The 27,110-nt window shown below is 37.2% G+C and overlaps 1 protein-coding gene across 1 annotated transcript in view; it reads left to right on the top strand.

Annotated features, from left to right (window-relative positions):
- The window catches only part of DNAH11 (dynein axonemal heavy chain 11), a 93,097-nt gene extending 66,267 nt beyond the window's left edge, over positions 1-26,830 (top strand). Inside the window, 16 exon segments of the mRNA XM_032688805.1 lie at positions 8,690-8,777; positions 8,780-8,857; positions 9,644-9,646; positions 11,058-11,271; positions 11,274-11,295; positions 12,512-12,638; positions 16,069-16,082; positions 20,262-20,448; positions 21,453-21,600; positions 23,141-23,331; positions 23,743-23,803; positions 23,806-23,861; positions 24,412-24,602; positions 25,495-25,561; positions 25,564-25,645; positions 26,722-26,830. Of these exon segments, the coding sequence (XP_032544696.1) occupies positions 8,690-8,777; positions 8,780-8,857; positions 9,644-9,646; positions 11,058-11,271; positions 11,274-11,295; positions 12,512-12,638; positions 16,069-16,082; positions 20,262-20,448; positions 21,453-21,600; positions 23,141-23,331; positions 23,743-23,803; positions 23,806-23,861; positions 24,412-24,602; positions 25,495-25,561; positions 25,564-25,645; positions 26,722-26,759 (1,567 nt within the window). The 3' untranslated portion in view covers positions 26,760-26,830.
- The last annotated feature ends 280 nt before the right edge of the window (positions 26,831-27,110 follow it).

The following is a 27,110-nucleotide window of genomic DNA, read 5'->3' as shown; positions in this document are numbered from 1 at the left end:
AGGTCACAGGTCCGTTTCCTGTACAGGCCCTTCGTTTTGCAGTTGGACTCAATGATCCCTGTGGGTCCCTTCCAACTCAGAATATTCTGTGACTCTGTGGCTGGTGAATGCAGAACAGTATCCTTTCCTGTCTTTCCATTTTGCTTTTTAACAGAGTTGACACTCATTAACTCCGTGAAAGCAAACACTTTTGTTTTAAACGTAGTTACAGCTGGCATTTCACAATCTCCACTTTGCTTTCTGGGCTCAGCCTTTTTCTCCATCTAAACATGCACAGCATGGTCAACAGCGAATAAATTTGTCTGTAGATTTTCATCCCTATTCGATTATCCTGAACTGCACTGTTCAACCTTGCATTTAAAATCAGCTCGACTTCCTCAGCTGAAAACTTGTATTAATCCATATGCTAAAGAACATGATGTACAACATGATGTTTCACGAGGACGAATGTGATGTACAGCAGTAGCATTAACCAGAATGAGCTGATAAAAATATGCAAATTCATCATGAAAAATTGACATTTTACTGTCATCGATTTTTAAAGTTAGAATGAAATGCTGTATACATATCCATCCGTATTCTTCGATTTTTCTAGAGAGTTTCACATCTAGCAAAGTTCAACAGCTCCATTTTTCCAACCATGGTACTTCTCGATCTGCTTCATTTAATTCTTCATTCAGTATTTGGTAATGTGCACCCCTGCCCTATGCAACCTGTTCCAGTTGGCTTGTGTCAGGCCGACTTTTAAAGGTAAGATTCGCTGTGTAAGGAAGTCTGTTAAATTAGTATAAAGGGAAGGCAAACTTGTATCTTTTTCTGGGAAAAAAAAAGAACCATGCAGGCACTTCTTAGCAACATCTACCTAGATTTTATTTACCTTAGCTGCTGATAATCCTGTGTACCCCATCAGCCTGTAGAAAGCTCTTATTCCTTATTTGAGTTGTGCGCATACATAGTCCATAAACACAAGAATTCTCATAATATTAAAGAAAAGTCAGTCTCGCTGTATGGACATTCTTCTGTATCTCTCTATCTGGGCTGTCAGCTGACTGTATCCAGTCTGTGGGAGGTTGCCCCTTTTCTTCAGTTAATTTCTTGCCCTTTTCCCTTCCAGTCATTTATTTCCCTCTCTCTTTCTATCTTCCTCTATCAGTTTTCTAAAGAATAAACTTGAAGGCAGAGCATCAGATATTAGTGACCTCTGGTCCTGCTTTCATGGATTCTCTGTGCTCCCTGACACAGAATTCAGCTTCTTTCTGTTGGCAGAGAGAGAGAGGGAGGGAGAGTTGTACATATTTTTCATATGGAAGTTTTTGTGGCCAGGAATTCTCAGTGATGATAATTGGTCCAGCAGTTAGTAATAAATAATAAATCTTCAGTCTAGGCAGCACAGTTAAACTGATCTCCTTTCACTTTTCATGGGTTCCAGAATATATCTTTAAATGAGAAATGATGAGGGAATTGAGTGCATCCTCAGTCAGTTTGCAGACAACACCAAATCAGGAGGGAGTGTTGACCTGCTGGAGAGTAGGAAGCCTCTGCAGAGGGATCTGGAGAGGCTGGATTGATGGGCTGTGGCCTAATGTATGAGATTCAAAAAAGCCAGGTGCTGGGCCCTGCACTTGGAACCTATTGGGTCACAACAAACTTATGCAACACTACAGGCTTGGGGCAGTATGACTGGAAATCTGCCTGACGGAAAAGGACCTGGGGTCTTTGCTGTCCTTCAGATTGACAGCAGTCTGAACATGAGCCAGCAGTGTGCCCAGGTGGCCAAGAAGGCCAATAGTATCCTGGCCTGTATCAGAAGTAGTGTGACTAGCAGGATCAAAGTAGCAATTCTCCCCCTGTACTCAGCACTGGTAAGGCTGCATCTCACATCCTGTATTCGGTTTTGGGCTCCTCACGACAAGAAAGACATTGAGGTACTGGAGAGTGTCCAGAGAAGGGCAACAAAGCTAGTGAAGGGTCTGAATCAGAAGTCATATGAGGAGCAGCTGAGGGAGCTGGGGGTGTTTAACCTGGAGAAAAGGAGACTCACAAGGGACCTTCTTGCTGTCTATCTGAATGGAGGGTGTAGTGAGGTGGGAGTCGGTCTCTTCTCCCAAGTAACAAACAATAGGACAAGAGCAAATGGCCTCATGTTGTGTCAGAGAATGATTAGACTGCATATTAGGAAAACTTTCTTCACCAAAAAGGGTTCTGAAAAACTGGAACAGGGTGCCCAGGATGAATCACCATCCCTGGAGATATTTAAAAGACATGTAGATGTGGCACTTAGGGACATGGTTTAGCGGTGGGCTTGGCAGTGCTGGGTTAACTCAATGATCTTAAGGTCTTTTCTGACCAAAATTATTCTATGGTTCTATGGGCAACATTATAATAAATATTGTTACAGTAATTTTATTTAATGGCAAGTATACACAGGCTGGTACCAGTACAGTATGTAATTTTAAACATTTTAAAAGTTTTAAAGATGATTAAAGATACTCTGTGGGAGGTCATGCCTACTAATCCTTTCTCGCATGTTAAAGTTTTAATATACCATAAAGTCTAACAATTGCTATATATTTACAGTAAATTGAGTGAAAATATGGTTAGGGAATAGGAAAAAAGACTGTTTCTTCACAATTATTTTATAATTTATAATTTATGTCTTCAAAATTGTTTTATAAGATTTTGAGTGAAAATAAATCAGATTTCCATTCTTCGTGAGACTAGTTATTTGATAAAAATATTTGTGAGAATTATGATTTTATATTCACATGTGTATTACAATAAGTATGCCTAGACTATGCAAAAAAAAATAAGAGAAGTAAAGTTTAGTAGTGTTAAGGCTAAAAAGTTGGGTCAAGTTCATCCTTTTTGTGGATGTGGTGCAATTTGTATTATTTATCATTACAGTCATTGATATTAATCTATGAGAGAATTTAACATACACTGTGCCTGAAAAGGATTATACAAGGGTACTGTCCAGCAGACTTGCTATGGGGAGTAATGGCTCTCTGCTGTGATTTGTGGAGTATAGTTCCCTGGCACTGACTTTCTCAATGACAAGTGTTTTTGAAATACGTGATTTATCCCATAGAATTTGCAGTGCTGGGATATAAAATGCAATATGTAATTCTGCTATTGCAAGACTTTATTTATGTTACATGATATGAAAAAGTAACAAAAGGGAATGGTGTCTTTTGTAGTGACAACTTTCCTATTCTAAAATCGTAGGATAAGCAGTACTCTGATAAAGGAGACTATTATGTATCAAAAAACCAAATCCCACAGAGATGTTGGGGCATTCCTTGCTGTTTGTCTCACTTTCTCATCTTTGCTATCTGAGCCTTTGATGGATGAATGTACTTGAACAATAGTCAGATCTATGTTATCGTGCAGGCAAACTTGAGATGTCTAGAAATAAGTCTCTCTTAAAAAAGAGTAGAGAGCTGTTACTGTGTTCATTCTTCTTATGCCTTGAATGCTAGACTGATGAAATTTTACTTATAGCCCAACTCTGTGAGATGCCCTTATTGAGTATAAGTCCTCATTAGTCTCTCAGTTTGAGATCCATCAGCATTAAAAAGTGGATTGGCTGCTTCATTATCCCTAAAGAAATCAAGTCAGCCTTCTGTATTAATTTGTAAGATGCAACTTTCCCCCTTTGCCAATTCACTTCTTATTTTTAATTTATAAATAATTTTTTAATTTCCTGGTTGTACACCATGAATTCAAGCACCAAACATGGCAGAAGAGATCTAAATCTTTGATCCTGCAAAATCACCCAGCTTTTGTGGGTGATGCACTCCTTACTGCTGTTGGAGTTCTTTCATTAAACCTGAAACAGGAAAATTTTGTCCTAAAGTGGAACTACCTGTTGTTAGCTATGTGGTTACTCTACAGAAATAAAACAGTTTGAGGCAACTTGCACTGAGGTATGTGCAGTATGAAACCCCTGAAAGCAAAGCAGGGGTATGTTGCTGCCTTCTGAGCAGGGTGCATAGAAGTGTTGTAAAAGGTCTTTGGCCAAGGTGCAGATCAGCATGCAGGAGATCTGCCTGTTTTCTGCCACTAGCCATTCTGTCTGCCCATGAACAAATTGCTAAATCATCCTATGTCACCATGCCTAAATACAAAATGAAAATAATAATTCCGTTCTTGTATTGTTTTGACCTAAATTGTTGTTAGAGTATTGTGCCAGGAGCTACAGAAAGAACACAGAATACAGCAAAACCTTTCCTCTAAAGTTTGCGTCCTTCAGACTTAAAGGTACTGTCTACAACTATTGTCATTAAAATATATTATTTAAAATAAAAATAATAATAATTAAAAAACAAGCAAAACCCCCCAAAAAAAGCTTTAGACGATACTATTTACCCATCCCTTTTCTGCGTAAGCTCACATCTCCACTCAACAAAGCAGTTGAAGACAAAGTCCAATGTCAAGATGATGTAAACTGAACAAAAAAAATTACTGAGCTAGCCAGCAGGTTGGTCAACTGACTTGATGTAAAAAGATTTTGCCTGAATGTTCAGGCAAAACTACATCCTAGTGTAGTTTTCAAATAGTTGGAATGTTCTGTTGAGCATGAGGTTAAGCTTAAATTTTTGAAGACTGTGTGAGGAAAAAGGCTGGGGGAGTGCAAGGCAGGAGGGGGATGACAAAGGAGACAAGGTGACCCTTATTAGAAATCATTTAAATTTTTAAAAAAGACCCAACCAAACAACCCCAAACCACAAATAAACTCACAACAAAATCCTGAGAAGTAAAATGTGCTGTACCATAATTTAATCTCCTAAAAATCAAGTATTGTTTAGAAACTGATTTTGGCATGATTGCTAGAGAGAAATCTTGATAACTAAGTCACTACATTTATATACAACTGTGAACACATTGTGACAGCCTGGGCAGCTTCTAGTTAATGAGCAGAAAGACTGAATAATCCTCTAGGTCAGGATGGAGTCGCCCTGCATCTGCCCCTATTGCACTTTAGATTGCAAATAAGTGGAAGGCACCAGTCAGATATTATTTGCTGATTGCTTTTGTTTTTTTCCTCTTTTACAGAAACTATTAATTTTGAAATAAGAATGAAATGTATTTATGGTAAAATTATATATATTTCAGTGTGGTTATTAACTTTATTTGCAGACAAACATCATTAAAGCTAACACGTGCCTATTTAACGGCCAGTAACCGTTCAAGTCAGCCTCAGCATTGCCACCATTGCTGAGCAGTCCCTCTTAGGTCTTTACAGAAATGATGCTGTCTTAATTCAACATCTAGAATTTTAATGTCCTTTTTGACAAATGAGTGTATATGACAGGAAATAGAAAATACAAAGAATATTCACACTACTATGTAAGCTCCCAAGGCAGTCTGAACAAATATTTTAAGTTGGATTTCTTAAAATCCTTGTGACCTTGCTTTCTAAGATCAGAGTGTGAATATCTTTGTTTCTGCAAATCTCTCAGCAGAGGCTAGAAATCAGGATTAAATCAGTTTGGAAAAAAATATTGTAAGAGTATAAAGCTATCCAAAAAACCTAATGCAATTAAAACAGATCAATTTTTTTACCTGATTTTGAAATGAATATGCTAGAAATGAAAAATATGTAAATAGTCTTTTCTTTGGGAGAAAAACAGTGAAGGTGATGTATGATCTGCACATGAAAACTTTTTTTTGCCCCAGTACACCTGAGATGGTCCCTATTGGTCTGACCTTGCAGACCTCCAGATCCTCTGGAAGCTCTGTGGAAGTCAATGACCTTCGCCCACAGCTAGTCTCCAGGTCCTGGATTTGAAGATTTACACATTGTTAAAAGAAGTTTATCTCCAAAATTTGAAGTTTTATTAGTGATTTTATTGTGTAAATTAAGGGGGAAAATATTTTAAAGGATTAATTGAGAATGTCAAGCCTTTTCCTCTGAGAGTAAATTCTTTTTGACTAGAAGAGGAGACAGTTAACTTCTGAAAAGCATCAAGACTGATGATTTTGTCTATATAGCATTGACCTGGAAGCTCAGCCATTCAGACTAATAAATCAGGCAATTTATATTTAATCATTAACTAACTCCCGAGCTGAACAGCTGTTCAAAATTAGAAATGGGTCACCCCGGCCAGGATGACATTACAGGCAATCTATAATGCATTAGAATAAAATTATAGTGATTTTTAAATGTCTGGAAATTTATTACACTGCATGTTCCAACTCTTAAACTCTTGTTAGCCAATGTCACTAGTGATTTATGGTGCTTGGCTGGTATGGTAAAATTACTGAAGATTTAAATAGACAATCATTCTATGTTTAGTAAATCTTCAAATTTCAAAGCTATTTTGGAGAATGAGGTGGGTGCTCTTTATTGTTTATGACTTACCAGTTAGTGACAACAAGAAGAGAGAATGGATAAATCAAAAAGCCCTCTTGTAAATTAATGGATTTATTGTCTTGTTGCCTTCAGTTAATGATTTAAAGAAAAATCCAATAACTTCTGTAGGCAAAAATGGATGTCTAAAGCACTTCAAAACAAAACTCCTATATTGCAAAGGTTGCTGTTAGAGCCTTCAACAGGAATGGTCCTTTACATGTAATTTGTTGGGCATCTTTTATGAATGGAATTGGGGTTTAAGAGGCCTTCACACACCAAGTTCCTATGTCTACACTGTGAAACATTTACATGATAGCTCTTTTAACCACATACTTTGATTAAAGATACTTCTTTTTTCTTAGTGGCTACTTTATATTCCTCTTTTATAACAAAAGAGTCTGAGTCTTCTGTGATCATAGAATTCTGTGTCTGTCTTCACAAGGTAGGATGTTTAACCATTTCAGTAAATATTTCTGATTTTTCTGAAAAATATCAATGGAAAATGCTTAATGAATAAAAAATTTAACAATTAGTTTGTTACTTTGTTTGCATACACATAGAAAATTATATTTTAAATGAGAGTGAGTTGTTATTTGATTTTATAATTTGTATAGCTTTCAAGAACAAGCACATTCTTTTAAGCTCTTAGGCAGCTGACACCAATAAAAAGCAAGAATTTAAAACAAAATTATATGAAGTATGGAGGATACATCCTATTCAGAGATTTTCATCGATATTTTATTGCATCATATAAAGGACTGGAAAAATATTATTTGATTACTGTCATTGCTCTGAAAAACAAATATCTGTATGGACATACAGACAAACGTCTTTATGGGTATAGAACAGTCCTTATAAAGTGGTTTCCTTCTTTCATCCTGGCCCTTGCTTTGCTTCAGTTTCTCTACTCACTGGGGAATGATTTCCTGAGGTTTCCCTGATGCAAGTGAATAAATTGTGAAATTATTTTATCTGAAGTATTTCAAACAAGACAAACAAAGAAGAGATGTTATGGCAGTCTATTCAAATTTTACATCTAAAATTTTATCAGTTTGAAGATGACTCTAATGGATGATCAATTTTTACCTTCCTTTCCATGCTGAAGCTATTTGAACATGCATTCATGCATACATTCATTCCTTTGCTGGGAGTTGCATACACAGAACAACCAAAGGTTGATGTGCCAAATACTGCTACTTTGGGGTTTATGTCATGGCACGCATCCCAGTTGAAAAAGAGATGATTCATGTCTTAAACATTAACTTTCTTTAAAGAAGATACATTCATTTTTCTGGAATCCTTTAGCCACCATTTTGACATTTTAAATAGATGGTGGGCTGTCTTTATAACATAACTGGAATAAAATGACAGCTTTCCACATAGCTACTTATAAGAAATCATCAATATTTGAGACCATTCCTGACTATTCATACAAAATATTCCAAGATAAGCGTGGTTAAGATAACCTCTGCAGAGTGCACAAGGGAAATTGGGTTTCTCTGTAGGGAAAAAAAAAATATGAAGAACTTTGATACTATCATTGCAACTGGAAGGAACCTTCTGAGATAATCCACTCCCACTGCCCAAACTGGATTTGTTAAACCGGGTTGTCCAGGACCATGGAAATTCTACAACCTCTCTGGGCAACCTGTGTGTTTGGTCACCCTCATCTTTCCTCCTGTTATAATTTCAAATCATTGCAGCCTTAACTGAGTAAAACATCTGGAGCTATTAGGTAAAAGAAGGCAGATAAATAAGAGTAAAAAATCCTGCAAGTCTTCACAGAATGATTTGGGTTTGAAGGGATCCTAAAGATTATCTAAGTTACATCCCCCCTGCCACCGGCAGGGACACCAACTCTACTGCCTTGCTCCTTCCCTTGGAAAAAAAAGTGTGAGAAAAAAAAAGTAGAATTTACATCTTTATTGAGGTCAAAACAGCTTTTTCTTTTTTTTTTTTCTTTTACCTTTTCTGAATGTTGCTGGAAATGCTTGCACTGGCAGTAGTACACCAGATGCTGCCTATATTGCAGTGTGCCCACCATGCTGTATCTGATCTAGACAAAACTGATTACTGAAAAAAGTCTGTAGATAGAATGTTTGATGAAGAGTTCTATCCTATTGTTTTCAGCTTCAAAAGTTTCAAATCACCACGAGAAAGTATGTATTGCTTCCAGCAATCTTTGCAGTCTTTGGAAGTGTGTCTCTTGCTGACAGAGTACTTCTCCTGCTGTATTTTGTGTGCTTCTACTTTTTAATGTGGAGATATTAACATTAAACATTCTGTCATTTCCATGTTGCTCAGGAGATAATGTTTTCTAATTTTGCTTTGAAGTCTGAAAAACATGTATTTGAGCTTGTCCGTTGGAAACCTCAAAGCAAAAAAGAAAACTTTATGTCGTGGTATCTTACTTACCAGCAGCACTTGTGTTTTTATTTTGGACCCTTCTCAAAAGAGTATCATCAGGAACTAATGGGGCATTTCTGTATTCCTTTTCTAAAGGCAGAAAAAAGTAAAATTTACTGGACAAAATGGGAGTCTCAGGAGCCTGCTTTGTTAAAGTTGCTATCTTTCAAAAATTTGAAGTACAGATCTGGTATTTGTTTTCCAGTATATGTATATATATGCACTAATATATATATATATGTATATATACATATATATATATATATGCATGTACACACACATACTTTCTTTAGATTACAAGTATATTTTGAGGGGCATGAGAGAGAGAGAGGTTCTCTTGGGCAAAAAAAAAATCCCTTTCCTTTCCAGTTCTCAATGCTGAAGTCTGTTCTTTATGACAGCTTTGTAACAGTGAAAGTTATAAAAAGTGATAGACCTGTATAGAGAGACCTATTCTGCTTAGCTTTTCAGGTCCAGAAAGAGCATGTAGTTATGATAATTCCCATTTTTCTGTACACAGGGGAAACTAATAGTACTCAGTAAATGCATAGATGTTCTAATCCTTAGAGTTGTCTTTGCAAAGTTTTCTTTCTCCTTACTTGTGAAGCTTTGGACTATTCCTTTCTTCCTTGCTGCTGCAAATGCTCATTACCTCTTCCTACTTGCGTCCTATATTCACTGTGTTCCCTATATTTCCATACTGTTTATTAATAGTCATGTATAGAAGGAACATCAAGTTGTTCTGTGCCATGAAGTATTTATCAGCTTTGTGCAGATACAGTGACAATAGATGTATCTATATGTTAAAATATTTTCCTTGCACTGTGTGAAAATTAGTATTAGAAACCCTGATAACACCCCAGTGCTAGTGTTTTTCACAAGCAAGTATTTCAGCTCATAGAAATGATTGTATTACTTGCCTTACAGTCCAGAGATAAAACAAATCATGTTTTCAGTCTTTTGGTATATTTAGATGAATGTATTACACATGGAAGATAGATAAGTTGCATGCTTGCAGAGGGCAGTGTATGCCTGTTGGGACTTTTGTTCCTATATTTTCAGCAAATTCATCAAAAGTTAGGTTTATTTTGGGCTCAGGGAATAGAATCAAGGGTTAGACAATTTAAGGTGGTATGCATTTTGTAATAGTATGACACTGTGCCACAGAAACTGCACTAGAGCTGTGGTGCCATTCTTATTACTAATAATCGTGCAATTTTGGCTCAAATTAAATATATGTAATGCTTTTAATTTAAATGACCACCCATATACATGGGTTATTTTGTTTCAGTGTGTACTTTTAAAAGATGCTCCAGTCTAGTCTGGAGCTCTAGTCTGAGGACTAGACATGTCCAGGGAGGATGAAAATTTTGACGGAAGAGTTTTTAAGACACTTCTGAATGGGATAGAAGATCATTCAGGCTTAATACTGATGATGTTTTCCTTTATTTATAGATTTTGAATTCAATCCAAAACCCACAAATAAGGAAGTCTGGGATAATACCATGAAGTAAAAGATCAATTCCAGGCATCTGATATAGAGCTTCTATTATGCTTCCACCAGCCACTTTTGTTTTTTCCAACTTAGTTATTCACTCTCTCTTACTCTGCATTAGGCATTTCTCTTCCCACCCATACCTGTTCGGTAAGCACTGATTTCAGATGGTCCATTTCTTTTTGATTTCATCTCCTTGTACATGCCTGTGACAGTGTAGCATCCAACAAGCATAGCTGTCTGATGGCTGCTCTATCACAGCTTCCTTCTTAGTGAACAGGCACTCACACAAGAGCTTTGCTGTATCTGGCACCCCACAGGGAGCTCCAGGGCTGCCTCTGCCCTCAGAGATCATCCCATTCTCTGGCTTTTGAGCATAGCTGAACTATATTAATGAGATGCCTTGGGAATCCTGTTTTTTTAATTTTTGTGTGGATAAATACTGATTTATGTTCCAGAAATAGCTGCTTTAGAGCATACATAAGTATTGAATTTTCACTATCAGAATACACTGAAATTTATAATATACAGTGGTTTTTTAATATTATTGAACTATAAATATTTTTATGAAGTAAATATCTTAAGAGAAAACACGTTTTTTTGAATCTGTTATAAATATGATAAACTGCTTCTCATCACATTTCCTAGAATATTCTTTTGCATTTGAAACTCCACAGGGATCCTCCTTACTTTTCTGCCTTACTTTAGTTTATATCAGCCCAGTTTTTTTGTGCATTGCACTGAGTCACATCTTACTACTTGGTAACCTTGCTGGATGATTATATTCCACTCTGATTCAAGAAGGTTCCTTTTCCTGTGATGGGGGGCCTGGACCCAATTGCCACATTGACGGATGATGCTATGATTGCAACATGGAGTAACGAGAGACTGCCTGGTGATAGGATGCCAACAGAAAATGCCACTTCTCTAAGAAACTGCGAGTGCTGACCTCTGATGATAGATCCCCAGCAACAGGGAATTAAATGGATAAAGAATACATGCGGAGCTGACCTTAAGTCGTACGTCTAGGACAGAAAGGGTATGTGCACGCTGAAGAATTGGCTTTCGTGTTTACTGCCCTCAAGTTCCCCTAATTTTTGTAAGGGATTAGTGTTTGTTGGAATGCATTTACCTAAAGACTTGAAATATTGCAACACTCTGCTTATTTATCCATAGCATCATTTTCCATTTAAAAAGTTGCTTGAAAGGAAACTTGCTATTTTCAAGTGTGGAGGAGGATATAAAGTGGAGGTTGGAAAGAAAGTGGAGGTTGAGGTGCGCTTCTTTTGAAGGGTGAATTGCTTTTTGAAGGTGTAAAGCCGGATGGTATGACCTTACTTATCCTGTACACTTTAGTCAGCAGAACACAGCATGTGCACCTCACAGAGGGAAAGATTCAACCCACTGTGCAGCATCCAAGGCAAAATATTACTGAATGATATGTAAGTTGATAGCACTAGCGTGTAATTGATCTGTTCATATATTTTCTTATCTTTACTTAAATGTAGGGAGATAATGCTCCATTTCAAAGTTTATTGTACTAAATTCCAGATATAACACACAATTACACAACACAGTAAATGTTCATAGTAATGCCTGATTTTTTAAATACATCTTAATCATCTAACCCATCTGCTTTGAATGAGCTCTTTTCCCTCACCTGCCTTGATTTGTTTTTCATTCTTTTCCAACCCATACAAATAATTGTGATTTTTCCATTTATACCCTGTAATACCCTGCTATGTGAGGCTGTATTGTCTGCTTACTTATCCTTACATTTTTATCTACTCCTTTTTCCATGCCTGTGGAAACAGAGTTCTCCCCAGCTATCCAGATTCTAACCCTTCGAGAAAGTATTTATTGTTTAGATTAGGGTATACCAAAAGCTGTAACACAAAAACATAAAATGTAAAAATAATAACAAAAGATGAAATATATATGTGCTCCCCCAAAATCTCTATGTTAATTCCAGTATCTTCAGTGTGGGGCTGTACCCTCATATTTGCTTATAAGAAAAGCCTCAGCAATATATTTTTTGTTTAATATGAGGACTAGCAAGAGCATAGGTAGAAAAATGTTGAACTCAAGACTGTCAAACTCTCAACCACTAGGAAATTCTTTGTGAGCAGTTTTGCATGGGTTAATAATGCTCTTTTAGAAAAACTTCTACATTTTTATTATATAAATGAAATCTTTTGATAACTAGCATTTATCTAATATTTGAGGGTTTTATTTATTTTATTTTTCAGGTCAAGTTTTCTGAAGACCATTGAAAGAGCTTTGGCTTTTGATGAGACTATACTAATTGAAAACATGGGTGAATCTATTGATCCCATACTTGATCCTCTGCTTGGAAGACACATAGTTAAAAAGGGAAGGTACGTATGTTTGAGTAATCATAATTTTTCCATGACAACTGGATCTATATTGCTTTGATTGCCACATTTTGCTTACTGCTTCATAACACTTCATGAAATAAATTATTTCTTTTTAAAATGCAATGACTAAAAACTGGTGATGAGTGGATATTAAAATGTTTATATCTGCATCAGATTAGATAGCAAAATTCTCAGTTTGCAAATTGAACTCAAAATACAGTACAGGCGTGTGTGTTTCTCAAACTGAAGTGGAAATCTTTACTTTTTTACTTCAAAAAAGGATTAAAACAAGGACGAGCAAATATTGTAGTTTGGCTCAAAAGAAAAGAAAGTATTTAATTTTCTTGTTAGGCATCTGTAGCAAAAGGGAAAATATTGGAAATTACAGGCTAGATTTGGATTTAACAATATAGGGGTTTCCAGCTGCAAAATCAGCTTAAGAAAGCTATGCCTCTACTTTGCAGTGAATTGCCATAACTGCTTTTTGGGCCACCCCATGAAATAAATCAATGAACTGGTTTAAAAGAAAAAATAAGAAAAAAAAAAAAAAACAAAACCAAAAACAAACAAACAAACAAAATCCCCAAACCAAAACAAACGAGTAAAGCTACCAAGGAAAAGCTAATATGGTAGAACCTAGGGCAGAAGGGCAGAAATGAGTAAGCCAAAGATAGTTTATGTTGGTACTGCCAATCTTCCATGCATCAGACCAGTCCAGTTGATCATGCTCACAAATCCATTGAGGCTAATGTCTCCTCAGTTTTACCTAGAAACATAGGCTGTTAGCAACAAAACTCACATACCCCTTTCTCATGTGAGTGCTCCAAATACCCCAGTTCAGGGACTGTTCTGATCTCCCCCTCCCAAAGAAAGGGCTACAGCTCTGCCAGCCTTGTGAGCTCCACCCCAGAGGTTTGTAGGTGGGCATTCAAATAGGAGATTCAAATTCAAGGCTGAGTTAGTTTGTTTTCTCTGGTCTGACTTAACAGTGGCAGGAGTGGTAGATGGTACAAGGGAGGGTAACCTTGTGTTCTGACCCTTCTGGAGTGTCTGTAATCTCATTTTTCATTCACATGTCCCTTTTTTCCCCTAGATTTTGAAAAATTATTGTCAAACTTAGAAAATGTCATCAAAAATATTTCCTAAAATCTAATTTAGATACCTTTAGATGCACATTTTCAGGATGATAATAGGAAAAATAAAGAAGCTTGTACTCGGTGCAAGAGAATTTCAGTCTGTAATGTCTTCCATCACTTTTCACAAAAACTTCCAATGTGATTTTTGAGTCTTCTATGCAGCTGTCAACCTAAATAATAATGTTGCTTTGTGGTTGCATGAGAGTACACTTGGTAAACCTTATCAAATGTTTCATCTGATGAACTGAAATGCTATGCTGTTGTTTATGTTCAAATATGAATTTATTTTTTTCTGAAAGACTCTTCTAGTCTTGTTTGGAAACAACACATCAACAAGCTAGATTTTTCATGTTGAAAAATGTGGTTTTTATTCTAATATAAAGTCAAAGATACTCCTGAAGCATTTCCAAATGGGTCTTGAATGCTACTCAGAGTCTTTAGACTGCTTGCACAGTTTCAGATTGTCAAAAGAGAAAATATGTAAAAAAGGATAAATAAAAACAGTACCTAGTTTTGGACAAATTGCCCAAGGTTTCTCTCCCTTCTTTCTCCCATATTTCAGGCATTGGTGACTGCAGAGAAAATCTAGGCAGTTCAAATCTCCTTGCATATATGAAACTCCTGGAAGATGCACTCTTGCTCTGCACTGTGAGACCTTGAAATGATCCCTCTTTGTTACATTTTTCTATAGTGGTATTTGAAATATTTCAGAGTAAGAGCATACAGCTTGCTTTATAATCCATAGTGAAGAAACTCTACCAAAAATTAGAATTATACTGGTTAAAAGAGAGATCAGAAATTCCACAGGCTAAAAGATCTTTAAGGCAAGAGAGAGGGAATAGAAATAGGAATAAATTGGATTGAAAAGGACAAGGGTCACAGCAATATAGTTTTGCCTTAGCAAAGCCTTCCATGTAACACAAGAGAGCTGTGCACATAGATACAAATGCAAATATATGAAGCTATTAAAAATAGGTCCTTCTGCTGAATATTTTAGGCAGCATTACATGACCTAGCATTCTGTGCCTCACTGAAGATGCACAGGTCTCCTTTGCAGGATACTAGTAATATATATACCCCTTTATTACCAAATATGCAGAGTTTTCCTCATTCTGGATTCATTTCTGTCATTTGTTTGTTTTAGTAGTTGTGTCAGGTACTTTGAATTTTTTTTCCTAATAAAGAAAGACTAGAAAGGTATTTGTGATAGATATGGTGCAGTCCAGCAGTTGAAGTTCATTAATAATTGGAATGTTGCAGAGTATGAAGTAATGAATACTAATTACTCCTTTCATGTCTGACAGCACCCCATGGACCAATACATCAGCCCAGACTTTAATTTGGTTCTAGTAATGGTTTCATCAATAGTACATTAATTCTGTGTTTGAAAAGATGTACAGTTGAACCTGACCCACACAGTAGATACCACTGTCATAAAATGGCCACATACTGACAACAACTGGATAATTACAAATAATTAAATCCACTGAGCTTCAGACAATCCTAATTTTAAGTAAAATATATCTTATCATATTAATCGACAGAAAGCATAGCAAGGGAGATTTATCAACTTGTACTCCTTCCAAAGCACATTTACTAGCCTTCTTATTAGAGAACTTGCTGATCTGTGAAGCAGCTTCATGAAAGTACTTTTCCCCTTTCTTGTTTACCAAGATGGTTCTTATGTTGGACTCTTGGATATTCTGTAACATCAGCTCCTGGTATTGTTTCTGAATGAAGCCTGCAAAAGAAATTCTCAGCCTTGAAGAACTTCACATGGATATGATTTATATTTTCCTCAAAACCACGTGACTGCAGGGTGAACTGCAGGTACTTGTTATCTCTGCAAAACAGACTTCATGCTTAAGCACCTTAGTATATATTTAAAAGCCTAACAAGTTAATGGTATTCGAATTTGGATACATTTTTAATTTTAATTCTGGAGCTGCAAAGATGTTCCGTTGTTCTCAATGTGATGCCTATGGCTTTTCTGGATTTTTAGCTTTTTGTAGATTTTAGAAGTAGTTGTGTAGAAAGTGTAGATTTTAATGTAGCTGTATAATCCCTTACACTTTAGCACAGTAGTTTCCACTTACCCAAACCCTTTTGCCCATTTCATATTGATCTTTCTAAATTCCTTTAGCTTGTTTAGACTTCCCTCAAGGTAGGCCTTCATTCTGTTGAAGAACATTTGCACCCTGACTCGAACAACAAGATACACCAACAGACAAAGCAACCTTCAAAACCCGGAACCTTGGAGGGGCTCCAAGGACTGGATGTGCTGTGACAAAGAGGAAGATGAGGAAGGGGGAGTCTTAGAGGCCCCTGACTCAATTTCCAGAGGAGTGTGCCAGGGGCAGAACTGGGGGTTGGATAGATCTGGGATTGGATGAACTGTACCTTAAATTGTGGAACCCCCCGGACACATGGCGTGCAAGTGCATCTGTACCCCCATGGTTTGAAGGCCTTCTGTTAAAACTGCTCTCTACCTTATCTCTGCTGGTGCCTGGTGAGTAATTTTTTGGCTCCCAAGCGATTCTTTAAGGCAACAGTGCACTTTAGACTGGGGCCTTATGTTCAAAATGGCTTTAAAATGATAAGATTATCATTTTAATGATATTTCAGGATGTTTGCTTTAAGAAGCAGGAGAAAAGGAAAAAAATAAAATAATTTTAAAAAAATCAGTTTTAATACATAGCTGTATATAAGCATGAAGGGCACAAGAAAAAAGTAAGTAAAATTTGGGTCCAATGTATTAGCAATGTATGCAGCAATGATTCAAAATGCAAATACTGAGATTTTTTGAAGCAGATAAGTTAAAGCATAAAGGTACCAGTTCTATAATGGTGTATAATTTTGGCCCTCACCTCCTATAAGAGGAATGATGCCATTAAATCGGTTTGGTATGGATGGCCTTTAATATTTGAATTTTACCTGTGGGTTTCCTATCCTGTCTCCGCAGCACCGCTGTTTTGGAGATCACTGGATATGAGTATTAACTATAATAGATCAATGTCATTTTGACTCATAGGAGAGAAGACAGAGGAATAAATTTATTGTTCATAAGGCTCCTTTTTGCTGTAGCATGAGCTGTTACACCTGCTCAAATCCTTTGCACAGTCACAAAGAGGTAGTCATGTCTCTTCGGTTGCAAGATTAGGTTATTACAAAACTCTTTAAGATGTCTTGAAATTTGATTTATGTGCAAATGTAGCTTGTATGAACAAGTTTCCCTTCTTATGTGGCATGACTATTATTCATGAAACAGCAAGACAATTCACTCGCTTTCTCCACAGGGCTTTCCTTGCCTTGAACATCTCATTGGCTGTGCAACTTCAAGGTAGTGCTTTTCCCACTGAACTAGTTTGACCAACTTGCACAGTTTGCCTGCTGAGATTGCCTAGTAAAAGCTCCATTCTGCACTTTTTTCACCTGACTTATTCAACTTCATTCTTTAAATTACTTGTTGGAGTTTGCAAGTTGGTTCCAGCAGCTTTTAATTTTAAGCAGCAGGAACTGAAAGAAGGCTCCTTCAGAAAATGCGTTTATGCCTCTTTCTTCCCACTGAAAAATATTGTTTCCCTTTCCTTTGCTGTCCAAGAATTTACCACTTCTTTTTATTCTTACTGAGCTGATCCAAAACATCTCACTGAAGGAAGCTATCCCACCATTCTGCCATTTACAGTCATGGCTTGTTTTGGAGAACATCTGCCCTGGGAGGTACTCTCAAGGTGTTTCATGATATGAAGTCAGGTTCTTATACTCAAAATTTTTTCACCTTCATGAGATCCTCTCTTTGAAAGACCTAGGCATTTTTACCTTAGGCAGGACACGCGGAAGGGAATAGCATGTCTTTGTGTCAATAAATCAAATTCTGACAGATCAGAACAGATGTGGCACTATTCTTAGTCTTCTTATAGCTGAGAATTTAGTACTCATGTTACATTCTGGAATTTATTTGGCTTTATATTTGCTTTTGCTAAAAACAATTTATTCCTCAAGGTATATACAGAATTTTTAAAGTGCTTTGTGAATCCCTTTTGAATCCCTTAATCTACTTTATTTCAAAATCTACAAGAAAAAAATAATGGAGAGCAATCTCTCTTAAATTTACTTTGCATGTTCTTAAATAAGAGGGAGACTGAACTCATGTGAAAGATTCTCTGTCTATTCCTGGGTAGAGTGGTACATTAATTCCATCCATTCTATCTGCCTTTGCTGATGGAATAGGAGATTATGAAGAAAACATTGCCTAAAGTAGAATTTGTTTTTAGAAATTTCTTTGGTGACCATCTTTTTTAATATTCCTTCTATCATGGATTTCCACTATTAGTGCCTATATTGCTACATTTCTTCATAATCCAGAATTAACCTCTAAACAGAAACATTTCATTGAATAAAATGAAGTCGTCCTACTGGGTTACCCTACCTCTGTGTTTATCATTGTTGCATATACTCCTTGAACCATGCAAGAGCAATAACAAAATATTTCTTTTTCCCAAATCTGTAGTTAACAGAAATCCTAGAACAGCTGCAGTAATAAAACCCACTGAGTCGTTATGTAGTTTTTGCCTTTCATAGGTGATAATCGCAGAAATTAGAAATTTAGTGCTTCTGTGAATTGAGAACCCATAAAGGACATATTTGGATCCAGAACTCCAAAGCTTAGTATAGACCTTCTGAAACGTGGTGTGACTCCCTTTGCAAAGGTTTTTCTCCTGACAAAACAAACTGAAGAACTTGTCTTTTGTCAGATCTCTTCTTGTCTCATCCCTATGTGTGTGTAATGAAAGCAAAGGAAAATTGCTTTCTCCATGTCAGGCTCTACTGTTTTGTTCTGTCCAGCTGTAGCCAGTTTTGAAAGCTGTGGAGACCATGTTGCAGAACTGGACAGTGAATTCATGTCCACCTGACAAAGGTTGTATAATCTGAAAGACATGACTGTATGGCTAAATTATTTCACTATTATACACGCATAAGCCTGGAAAACCCATCTTCAGCAGTTGGTATGGCAGTATTACACCATACACGTCTGAAATTGAGTATTGTAGAGTCATGGGTTTCCTAGCACTAGACATATTAGGGTTTTTTTTAGGAATTCACTTGCAGTATATAATAAGTAACTGTCATTTCTTCCTGATCCTAGGTGAAATGCAGAAGGATCTCAGCACACCAGTTCATTTAGACTGTCTTCTGGATAAGGGCATGTCAGAAGCAGGCAAGGATGTTAAGAGCTAAAATGTATGTCCCTGACTCCAGCAATGCCCTGTGATAGACTTGAAAGAATGCAGTGTTAAAATTTTTACAGAAAGTATTTATTTTATTCATGTTCTGATATGACTTTCCTGAGTTGTGTTTAAAGTGTTTAGTATCTATACTATTGCAATCACTTTGAAAATTAAGTTACCAAATGCATGTTTGAATTTTGTGAAGAGTTTGTGGCTACCTCGGTTCCGTGGTATAAAAGTTCTATTGATCTTTTATTTAACAGTTTTGTTACTAATATTTGAATCTTCTTTCTTGTCAGAGAACATTCAAAGCCATTGCTGTACAGAAACACTGGTTTTGTGCTCGTGTGTGGCAGGTGAATCCTAAAAATTGACATACTGCTCGCTGTGCAAGTAGATGATAAAAAGCTGTGTCAGTGGCCCACACCAGACCAGACACAGAGCACACACTGCAGTCTATAAGCAGTCTTTCAATTTTTTTTTTTTTGGTACTGTGCCACAGACGTAGGAAGGTGAACTTTATGTTGCCTGACTGCTGGGCTCCAAATGGTACTTCAGCAGTAGCAGTGTTGCTGTATAGGACAGACTGGCACCTTTCATTCAAGACGAGGAATCAGGAAATGACATCTCTTGGGTAAGGGATTTTATTCAGTGAGTAAAAAATGAGTTTAGTATAACTCATTCTTTCACCCAGCAAATAATTGATTTGGAACAAAACATTTAGTAGACTACCTTAAAAAAATTATTTTTGTTGTTTCAGTCACCAACCATTCTCTCTCCTCTGGTCACTATCAGTCTGCTATAAATATGTATCTGCTTAGTTCCTTAGGATTTACTGCTGAGCTATTTCAGAACATGGAGAAGTGAGCTATATTTAAGGAAATTGTAGTAAAAACTAACGACTGTCTCATTAGGGTTTGTTTGAAAACTTAGCTAAGTCTGTGGTAAGTAATGACGATAGACATCCCTAAGCCACGGACTCTTCAGGACAGCAGTGAATAATCTCCCTGTGTCTGCTGTATATGCAAACTAAACTATGCCAGTTAAGAAATATTCTGTGTATTCTTCATAGGATTTTGGTGTGTTCAGTCATCCTCGTTTTGTTTCTTAAGTTGCAGGCACATAAAGTTTGGTTTGTATCCATTTTCTACGCTGCCAAGGTCATGCAGTACCCGTCTTTTTCAATCTGAGATACTCACGGGGTTTTAATTCAGTGAGATGCCCATTCTTGTGCATTTTATTCCTTCCTAGATATATCAAGAGAAAAAAATGTGAATTCAACAAGAATTTCTGTCTCATCCTTCACACTAAGCTGGCTAACCCTCACTACGGGCGAGAACTGCAGGCTCAGGCCACCCTCATTAATTTCTCTGTCACTGAGGACAGGCTGGAAGACCACCTGTTGGCTGAGGTTGTTAGTCCTGAAAGGCAAGACTTAGAAAAACATAAGGTAAAGGCTATCTTTTGATTTGTCTGTTGCCTGTTCCAAGATTTAAAGAATTAATATGCCTGTTTGAATTGGCTGTACAGTAATTGTTAGTAGCCCATATATCAGAAAAATTTAAGGGTCAGATTCTGCAAAGTGTAGAAAGTACTTCTACTGATTTGCTCAAATTTATGCTCCCAGAGGGCTCATCTTGACCTGAAGCTCTCCTAGAAATTAAAATTTATTGTGATATTATTCCCACACTTCTCTCTACTGCTTGATTTGCTCTGTACATTGCATTTAATTTACAATGCAGGATTAAAGCCCTCTGCAGTGCTTTCTGCTTCAGTGATCTTAAGCCAATAAATGTAAATAAAATTTCATGCCAGTCCATAAGAGGATATGATGGCACTGTTAGGAGCTGGGATATTTGGTTAATAGATCAAAATTTATCCCTGCAAGAATGCAGTTCTGTGGCTGCTGCAGTCATACCAATGTAAGTAACCTATGAGGAGAAATGCTTTTATAGGTGCTTATAGAAAGGACTTTGGGAAGATTGTCATCTATGAGATAAAAAAAGAAATAAAAAATACTTAGAGCTGTGAAATTAATAGCAAGAATACTTCCTGTTTCTCTACTGTGTCTTTCCAGTTATCTCATGTAATTTACTAACTTCATCTGCAAAGATTTGTTACACCTGTTTGAGGTACTGTTGCTTCATGCAAGGGCAAACTCAGAGAGTTTAATTACCCCTAGAAGAATGAAAGCCATATACTTGGGAACACAATCTGAAAACAGCTGTCCATTTTCCTCTGCATCTGCACGTTGTTCTACCTGGGACTGTTTGCTTACAACATCTGTATCACCTTGGGTTTTTGGTCTGAGGGTCAGAGTCTGATTGAGAGTTCCCCATAAGACTAGTCAAGCTCTTTCTCTGTCAGAAGGTCAATGCAGCAGAAAAGTTTTCCCACTATGTTTGCTGCCAAAGTGAGGTTCTCCAGCCTTGTGCTATTCTATGGTTTCCTCAGCTGCCACATAGATTACCACTTGCCATCTCTGGGCAAGATCCCAGTCCTTTTGTGCAGTCTCAGGAGGAAGGACCCCAGCAGAGAGATAAAGTTCTGGTCCATGACAACCTTGTCCTTCTCTCTATGGGTGTCCAGAACCTTAGATCTAGTATACTGGGACAGAAGATAAACTGTCTCTTTCAAAAATTAAATTAAATCAACTGATGTAATTAAACTGAAAATGTAGCTCACAAATGCTATAAAACAGTATTTCTTGCTGTGGTTGTTCAAATACAGTGTTTTCATTCCCTCTGCTAATCAGTTCTGGCCAAGCAGCAGAATGGTTTCACGAATGAGCTCCAGCAGCTGGAGGATGACATGCTGCTCAGGCTGTCAGCTGCCTGAGGCAATCTCTTAGATGACAGTGCACTTGTAAAGAAAATCAAATCAACAAAGTCAACTTCAGCAGAAATACAACACAAGGTAATAACAACTGAACTATTTTTAACAGCTTAAGGTCACTGTAAAATGTGTATTATTAATCATTTTTACTGTAACATTTCTATGAGCTAGAATAAGAATAGTCAAATTCCTGGGCTATCCTCCCACATATTCATGGTTTCATATCTATTGTATGTAGTTGTCACATATTTGAGGTTTTTAGGTGCTTGAATTAGTAATCATAAAATTAATAAATAGCATGAAATTTGAACAAATGTATTAATATATGATTTCCATGTTTTCAGAGGTAAACAGGCATATTGCTGCAGAGAATAGTCATTCCCTAATATTTGTCTAGGATAAGAAGCTTGGTTACCTGAAGTATTTACTGCTGTCTGAAATAAAGTCAGTTTTCTAGAGTATATCCATACTCTTTCCTGTATGGATAGGAATGTTATGGTAATTGTGTAGGATAATTATGGCACACTAAAAAATAAATGAGACAACAATCATCCTATCAATAGCTGAAGCCAAAGAAAATGAAGCTCAGATTAATATGACAAAAGGGAACTACAGACCAACAGCCATAAGAGCATCCATTCCTTACTCTGTCCGTATCAGCCTGGGCAGCATCAACCCCATCTACCAGTTTTGCATAATTGGCTTCAAATTTATTTCATGCAAGGAACAAAACTCTGCGTCCAGCAGCAATTCCTGATACATTAGTTACTACTTGTACCAGATGTCTACATTTTCAGAGCTGTGTGTTTGAGGAAAGACCACAATGTGGTCTCCGGCTGGTCCATAACACGGTACATTCCCACGGGTCTCTTTGTTGGCTGTTTCCATTCTGACAATATTTTCTGCTGGGCTTGCAAAGTTCGCCTTCCCTTGTGTTAAGCCATCCCACAGGGTCAGGAACGAAGAGTTTGGAGAAATTCTGTATAAACAAATCACTGCAGTAAATCTACCAAATGATCTAATGCTGTGAATAAGGGAGATCACCCACTACAAAATTACCAGCTTGCTTAAGTGAGAAATTTTGTTTGCTGAGTTAAATAAGGAAGCAGAAGAGTATTGCTGTTTGCAGCCCTCACCCCTGGTTTGCTGAAAGTTTCCTCAAAAGCCTCTTGGCAGAAGTGTCTTTCATTGTAGACTTCTCAGGTCACCTCTTCTTAGAAATCTACTGTAAGAAACCAATTATCTTATGAGTAGAAAAGCAAAAAAGCAAAATTCAAATAAATAAAAATAATCATATTAACTTTCAGGCCTTCAATGTGTTTTCCACAAAGCAATTAAATAGGCTGAAATATCAGGGGATATTCAATGTTGTATCTCTAACCTGAGAAAAGTTGTCACATATTCAACCTTTCTTTTCACAAGCCAAGGACTTTTTCAAAAAGATAACCTCGTTTTTCTGGCCCAAACAGCTTTTCAGATGAGGAAAAATCTCTGTTTGGTGATGCTGACATTTATTTGGTTTGCACTTTCTTCACTATAAAGTGATACCTCTGTGCTCAAACTCTGTGGCTGTGCAGTTTCTGGCACAGGGTGACTGCTGCTTCAGTATCAATAATTGCAGAAATTCCAAAGATGCTTTCATGTAATTCTTTTCATTTAAAATGCTGCAATGATTTCATGAAGCTATGTTGAGGATAAATACCATGACTTAGCTGCTTATGTTTGGATAATTAGGGTTGATCTCGTATGTAAAGTAAGAAGTAAATAATACATATCCATATCACATTCAGGCTGTTATTTTTCCTTTTAATTTTAGTATCTGTATGCCCTGGGAAAAATCAGGGCTCAGTTGTACTGGAAGGCTCTGAAGCAAGTCTGATGACTTTTTTAAATTTTGTGTGCTGTCAAGATTCTTCTAAGAAGTAAAGAGATAGAATTTGTGGAATTGGATTTCCTTCTTCAATTCAGAATTGAACACATGTGAGTCCTGTTGACTTCCTAAGTACTCAGTGATGGAGTGTCATTAGAGTAGTTTGGGAAAATTGCTTTTCAGTTCTTTTTTGGTGTTATTTCTGGACACATGCCTCAACTAGACAATTTCAAATAAAGTCATACATTCTACTGGGTTTTTTTTAGTAAAACCAGTGATGCTTTCAAAAAGGAGTTTTCTTTGCTATTTGGGTGCATTTTTCCTTAGATGTCTCATACTGTACTTTGTGAGGAAATTCTATTTTGCCATAATTTTCCAGCCCCTAAAAATACCATTTTATTTCATGCCACTCCTTACTGTAGTAAATGTCCCATACAGGGTTTCCAGTTTATTGTGTCTTGGTGTTTAACAGTAAGCAGACAGTATGGCAATACCAACCACAGTAAACTTTTATAAATAATATTATTTTTATGTATCTGTGCTTGTGGGTATAGATATGTAATTTAGTATTTTAAGGCAAGTCCTGAGTCCCTTATAATTGGTTAAACTAGGGTTTTTTACATACCTCAAAAAGTATCAGTGTCATCCTTTTTCAGTCATCATGCAGAAAGTACATCATCTGTATTTATGTCTTTGGCATACTTCCAGGCCATGGCAGTGATGGATGTGTTCAGTGGGGTAGATAAAGATATTGAAAGATCCACCAAGAAATGGAAGAAGTGGGTGGACTCAGAATGTCCAGAAAAGGAAAAGTTCCCCAGGAATAGACAAAAAAAACCAAACCTCTTTTGAGAAACAGTTAATGCTGTCCATTAGGACAGAATGACATACACTCTGAGGTATGAAATCTGAGGGTACATCTTTCAGAGTAAGTGTCTGTAAGGGTGGTGGCTTGTCTGACAAAACTCAGATCTTAAGAGGAAAGAAAACTGGGTGGTCAAACAGAATTTGAGATCGATGACTGTGGTCCTTCCTAGCCTGGTCTGCTGGTGCAGAGTTTGTGAAGAGGTAGTGTGTTGAGACATGAGTCACAGCATATTTGGAGATTTGTGATTTCTTTTAGTTTGCATAGAAGTACCAGAGGAGAGTACTTACTCATAAATAGACATGCAGTAAGCTATCCTGTTAATATCTAGAAGTGTATTTCTCAGTGTTAGTTTTCATTATGGTATTAGGGCTGTATTAGGTGGGTAACCCCACAGGATGATGATTTTTCGGGTCTCCCTTTTGAAAATTCTGTGATACAAAGAAAGATTCAGCTGTGGATACTGACCAATCTCCTCCCAGTTGTTTTCCAGTTGTACTGTTTTAATTTTTGATCCCAAGTGATGGTCTTACAGACCTATTCCTCCACATCACACCATCACAGTTTTTGCCCATGTTTATATGACTTCTGAGAATGCAATTTTTGTCCTGGGTGTTTACTTTGCCCAGCTTCCCTGGCTTTATGTGCCAGTATTGCCTGCATATAATGACTTCATCGATTCAGACCTTTTTCATTCAGAAGGTGCTGTTTTCTGTCATGTGGTCCCTATCCCACAGGGAAATGGGAATGATTGTCTTCTCTCTTGCTTCATTACCTGCTTCCCTTCCTGTCTTCTCATGATTTCTTTGATGAAATGACCATCACTGTCAGATGCTCAAGTCTGCAATGGTGCAGACTTGAAGCATTTATCAAGGAACATTTTTTATCAAGGAACATGTTTAGTGGATGTTTTGTCATATGCGTAGGAACTTTGTGGAAGAAAAGCTTGGCTGAAGGTATGTGGAAAGCGCAAGGATGGATTTAGCAAAATGCTAAGTGAGCAGTGCAGCTCAACCAGTCCTGTGTTTTTCATTCTGACTTCCAGAGTAGACCCACTTGAAGATACTGAGACATTAGGTAAGCCTCTCACTTGCTTCACTTGCAACAGAAGCAGCTTGCAACTGTCCTCCCATCAAAGAAAGGAAAATTGAGCTCAAAAGTGAAATGGAGCATGCAGGGCTAGAAATGAAGATAAATCGATATATGGTTATATGCTTGTGTGTATGTTCTCATACACACAAGCATGTAGGGGTGTATTTTTTTTTCTACTAAACAGAACAAAGCCTTCTGGAGTTATCTGTCACTACAATGGAGTATGCACTACTATGGGAAAGTTGAGTGCAGTTTATTTTTGGCAGCAGATTCAAGTTCTAAAGTTTCTTCCACCCCCACCACATGCATGGCAATGGGATGGATGAAAAGTGTAAGGCCATAACCACTACAGTATGAAGAAATTTCTAGATTGAGCATTCCTCTACTTGGCATAATGCAGGTTTCCTTTGTGCTGTTTTCTACCTTTTGACTAGATGAGGGCCAGAGGGCAATTTTCTCCATGCTCATGTAATCTTGTGCCCCCTGTGACTAAATAATGGTCATTATACAAACTATATTCAATTGTATAGGGCTCTGTGGCTCTATACTTAGGATTACTATTCCCCACAGACAATAGTGAGAATACCAGGTTAATACATCTGTGACCTCACTGTGCTCAATTTAAGCTCAGGCCTCACAAGGTGAGAGGCTTGTGCATTTACCCACTGAACCAATCAGTTAAAAAACTGATGTGATATCTACCACATGTTGCTCCTTTTTTCATAAGGGAATTGCTCTGTACCCCCTGTAAGAGTTTCTAAAGCTCAGTAACAATGCCGAGCATCTATCAAAATGTCAAAAGGTTCATTATTTTAAAACCAAGGGAACAGATTTCTGCAGGCTTTTTCTAATACCAGCAATAAGGCCACTGTTGAGAGCTCGCAATTTTGCTTGTTGAAATTGTAAGGGTTTAGTGAAGTGCTTCAGAGGAAGTAATATGCATTGCACAAGTGATAGTGAAATTAATGGGGGCATTATCATTCTTTTTCCTTTCTGCCCTGCTAATTTTCCTATCTCCTCCCCCTCTGTCACTCACCCTTCCCCAATTATTTCTATTGCAGGCAAAAAGCTTGGGTTCATTATAGACTGTAGACTCTAGAAGATTTCATAACATCTCTTTTGGACAAAGGCAGGAGATGGTTGCAAATGAGGCACTCAAGAAGGCTGCCTGCCATGGCCATGGGGTTCTTTCCCAAGTGAGTGTCAAACAGTCTCTCTGACAAGGGAATGCCTCCTCAGCTGGAGGGATATTTCCAGAACACAAAATATGCAATGGATTACAGCAAAAGTTTTAAACAGCTAATAATCTTGTTCCATTTGCTTTTGCTTTTGGTTGTAACAGGATAAACATCATATTAATAGGGTGTGTGTCATGTTTTGCTGAACAGTGTCACCATCCCGGGAGGAATGGCAGAGATAAAGCAGAAGGCCCCTGGTGGGTAGCTAGGAT

The sequence above is a fragment of the Chiroxiphia lanceolata genome, chromosome 1 (genome assembly GCF_009829145.1).
Source record: "Chiroxiphia lanceolata isolate bChiLan1 chromosome 1, bChiLan1.pri, whole genome shotgun sequence".
Taxonomy (NCBI): domain Eukaryota; kingdom Metazoa; phylum Chordata; class Aves; order Passeriformes; family Pipridae; genus Chiroxiphia; species Chiroxiphia lanceolata.
Note: the sequence above shows the minus strand (reverse complement) of the source record. Positions and strands in the feature narration are given on the sequence as shown.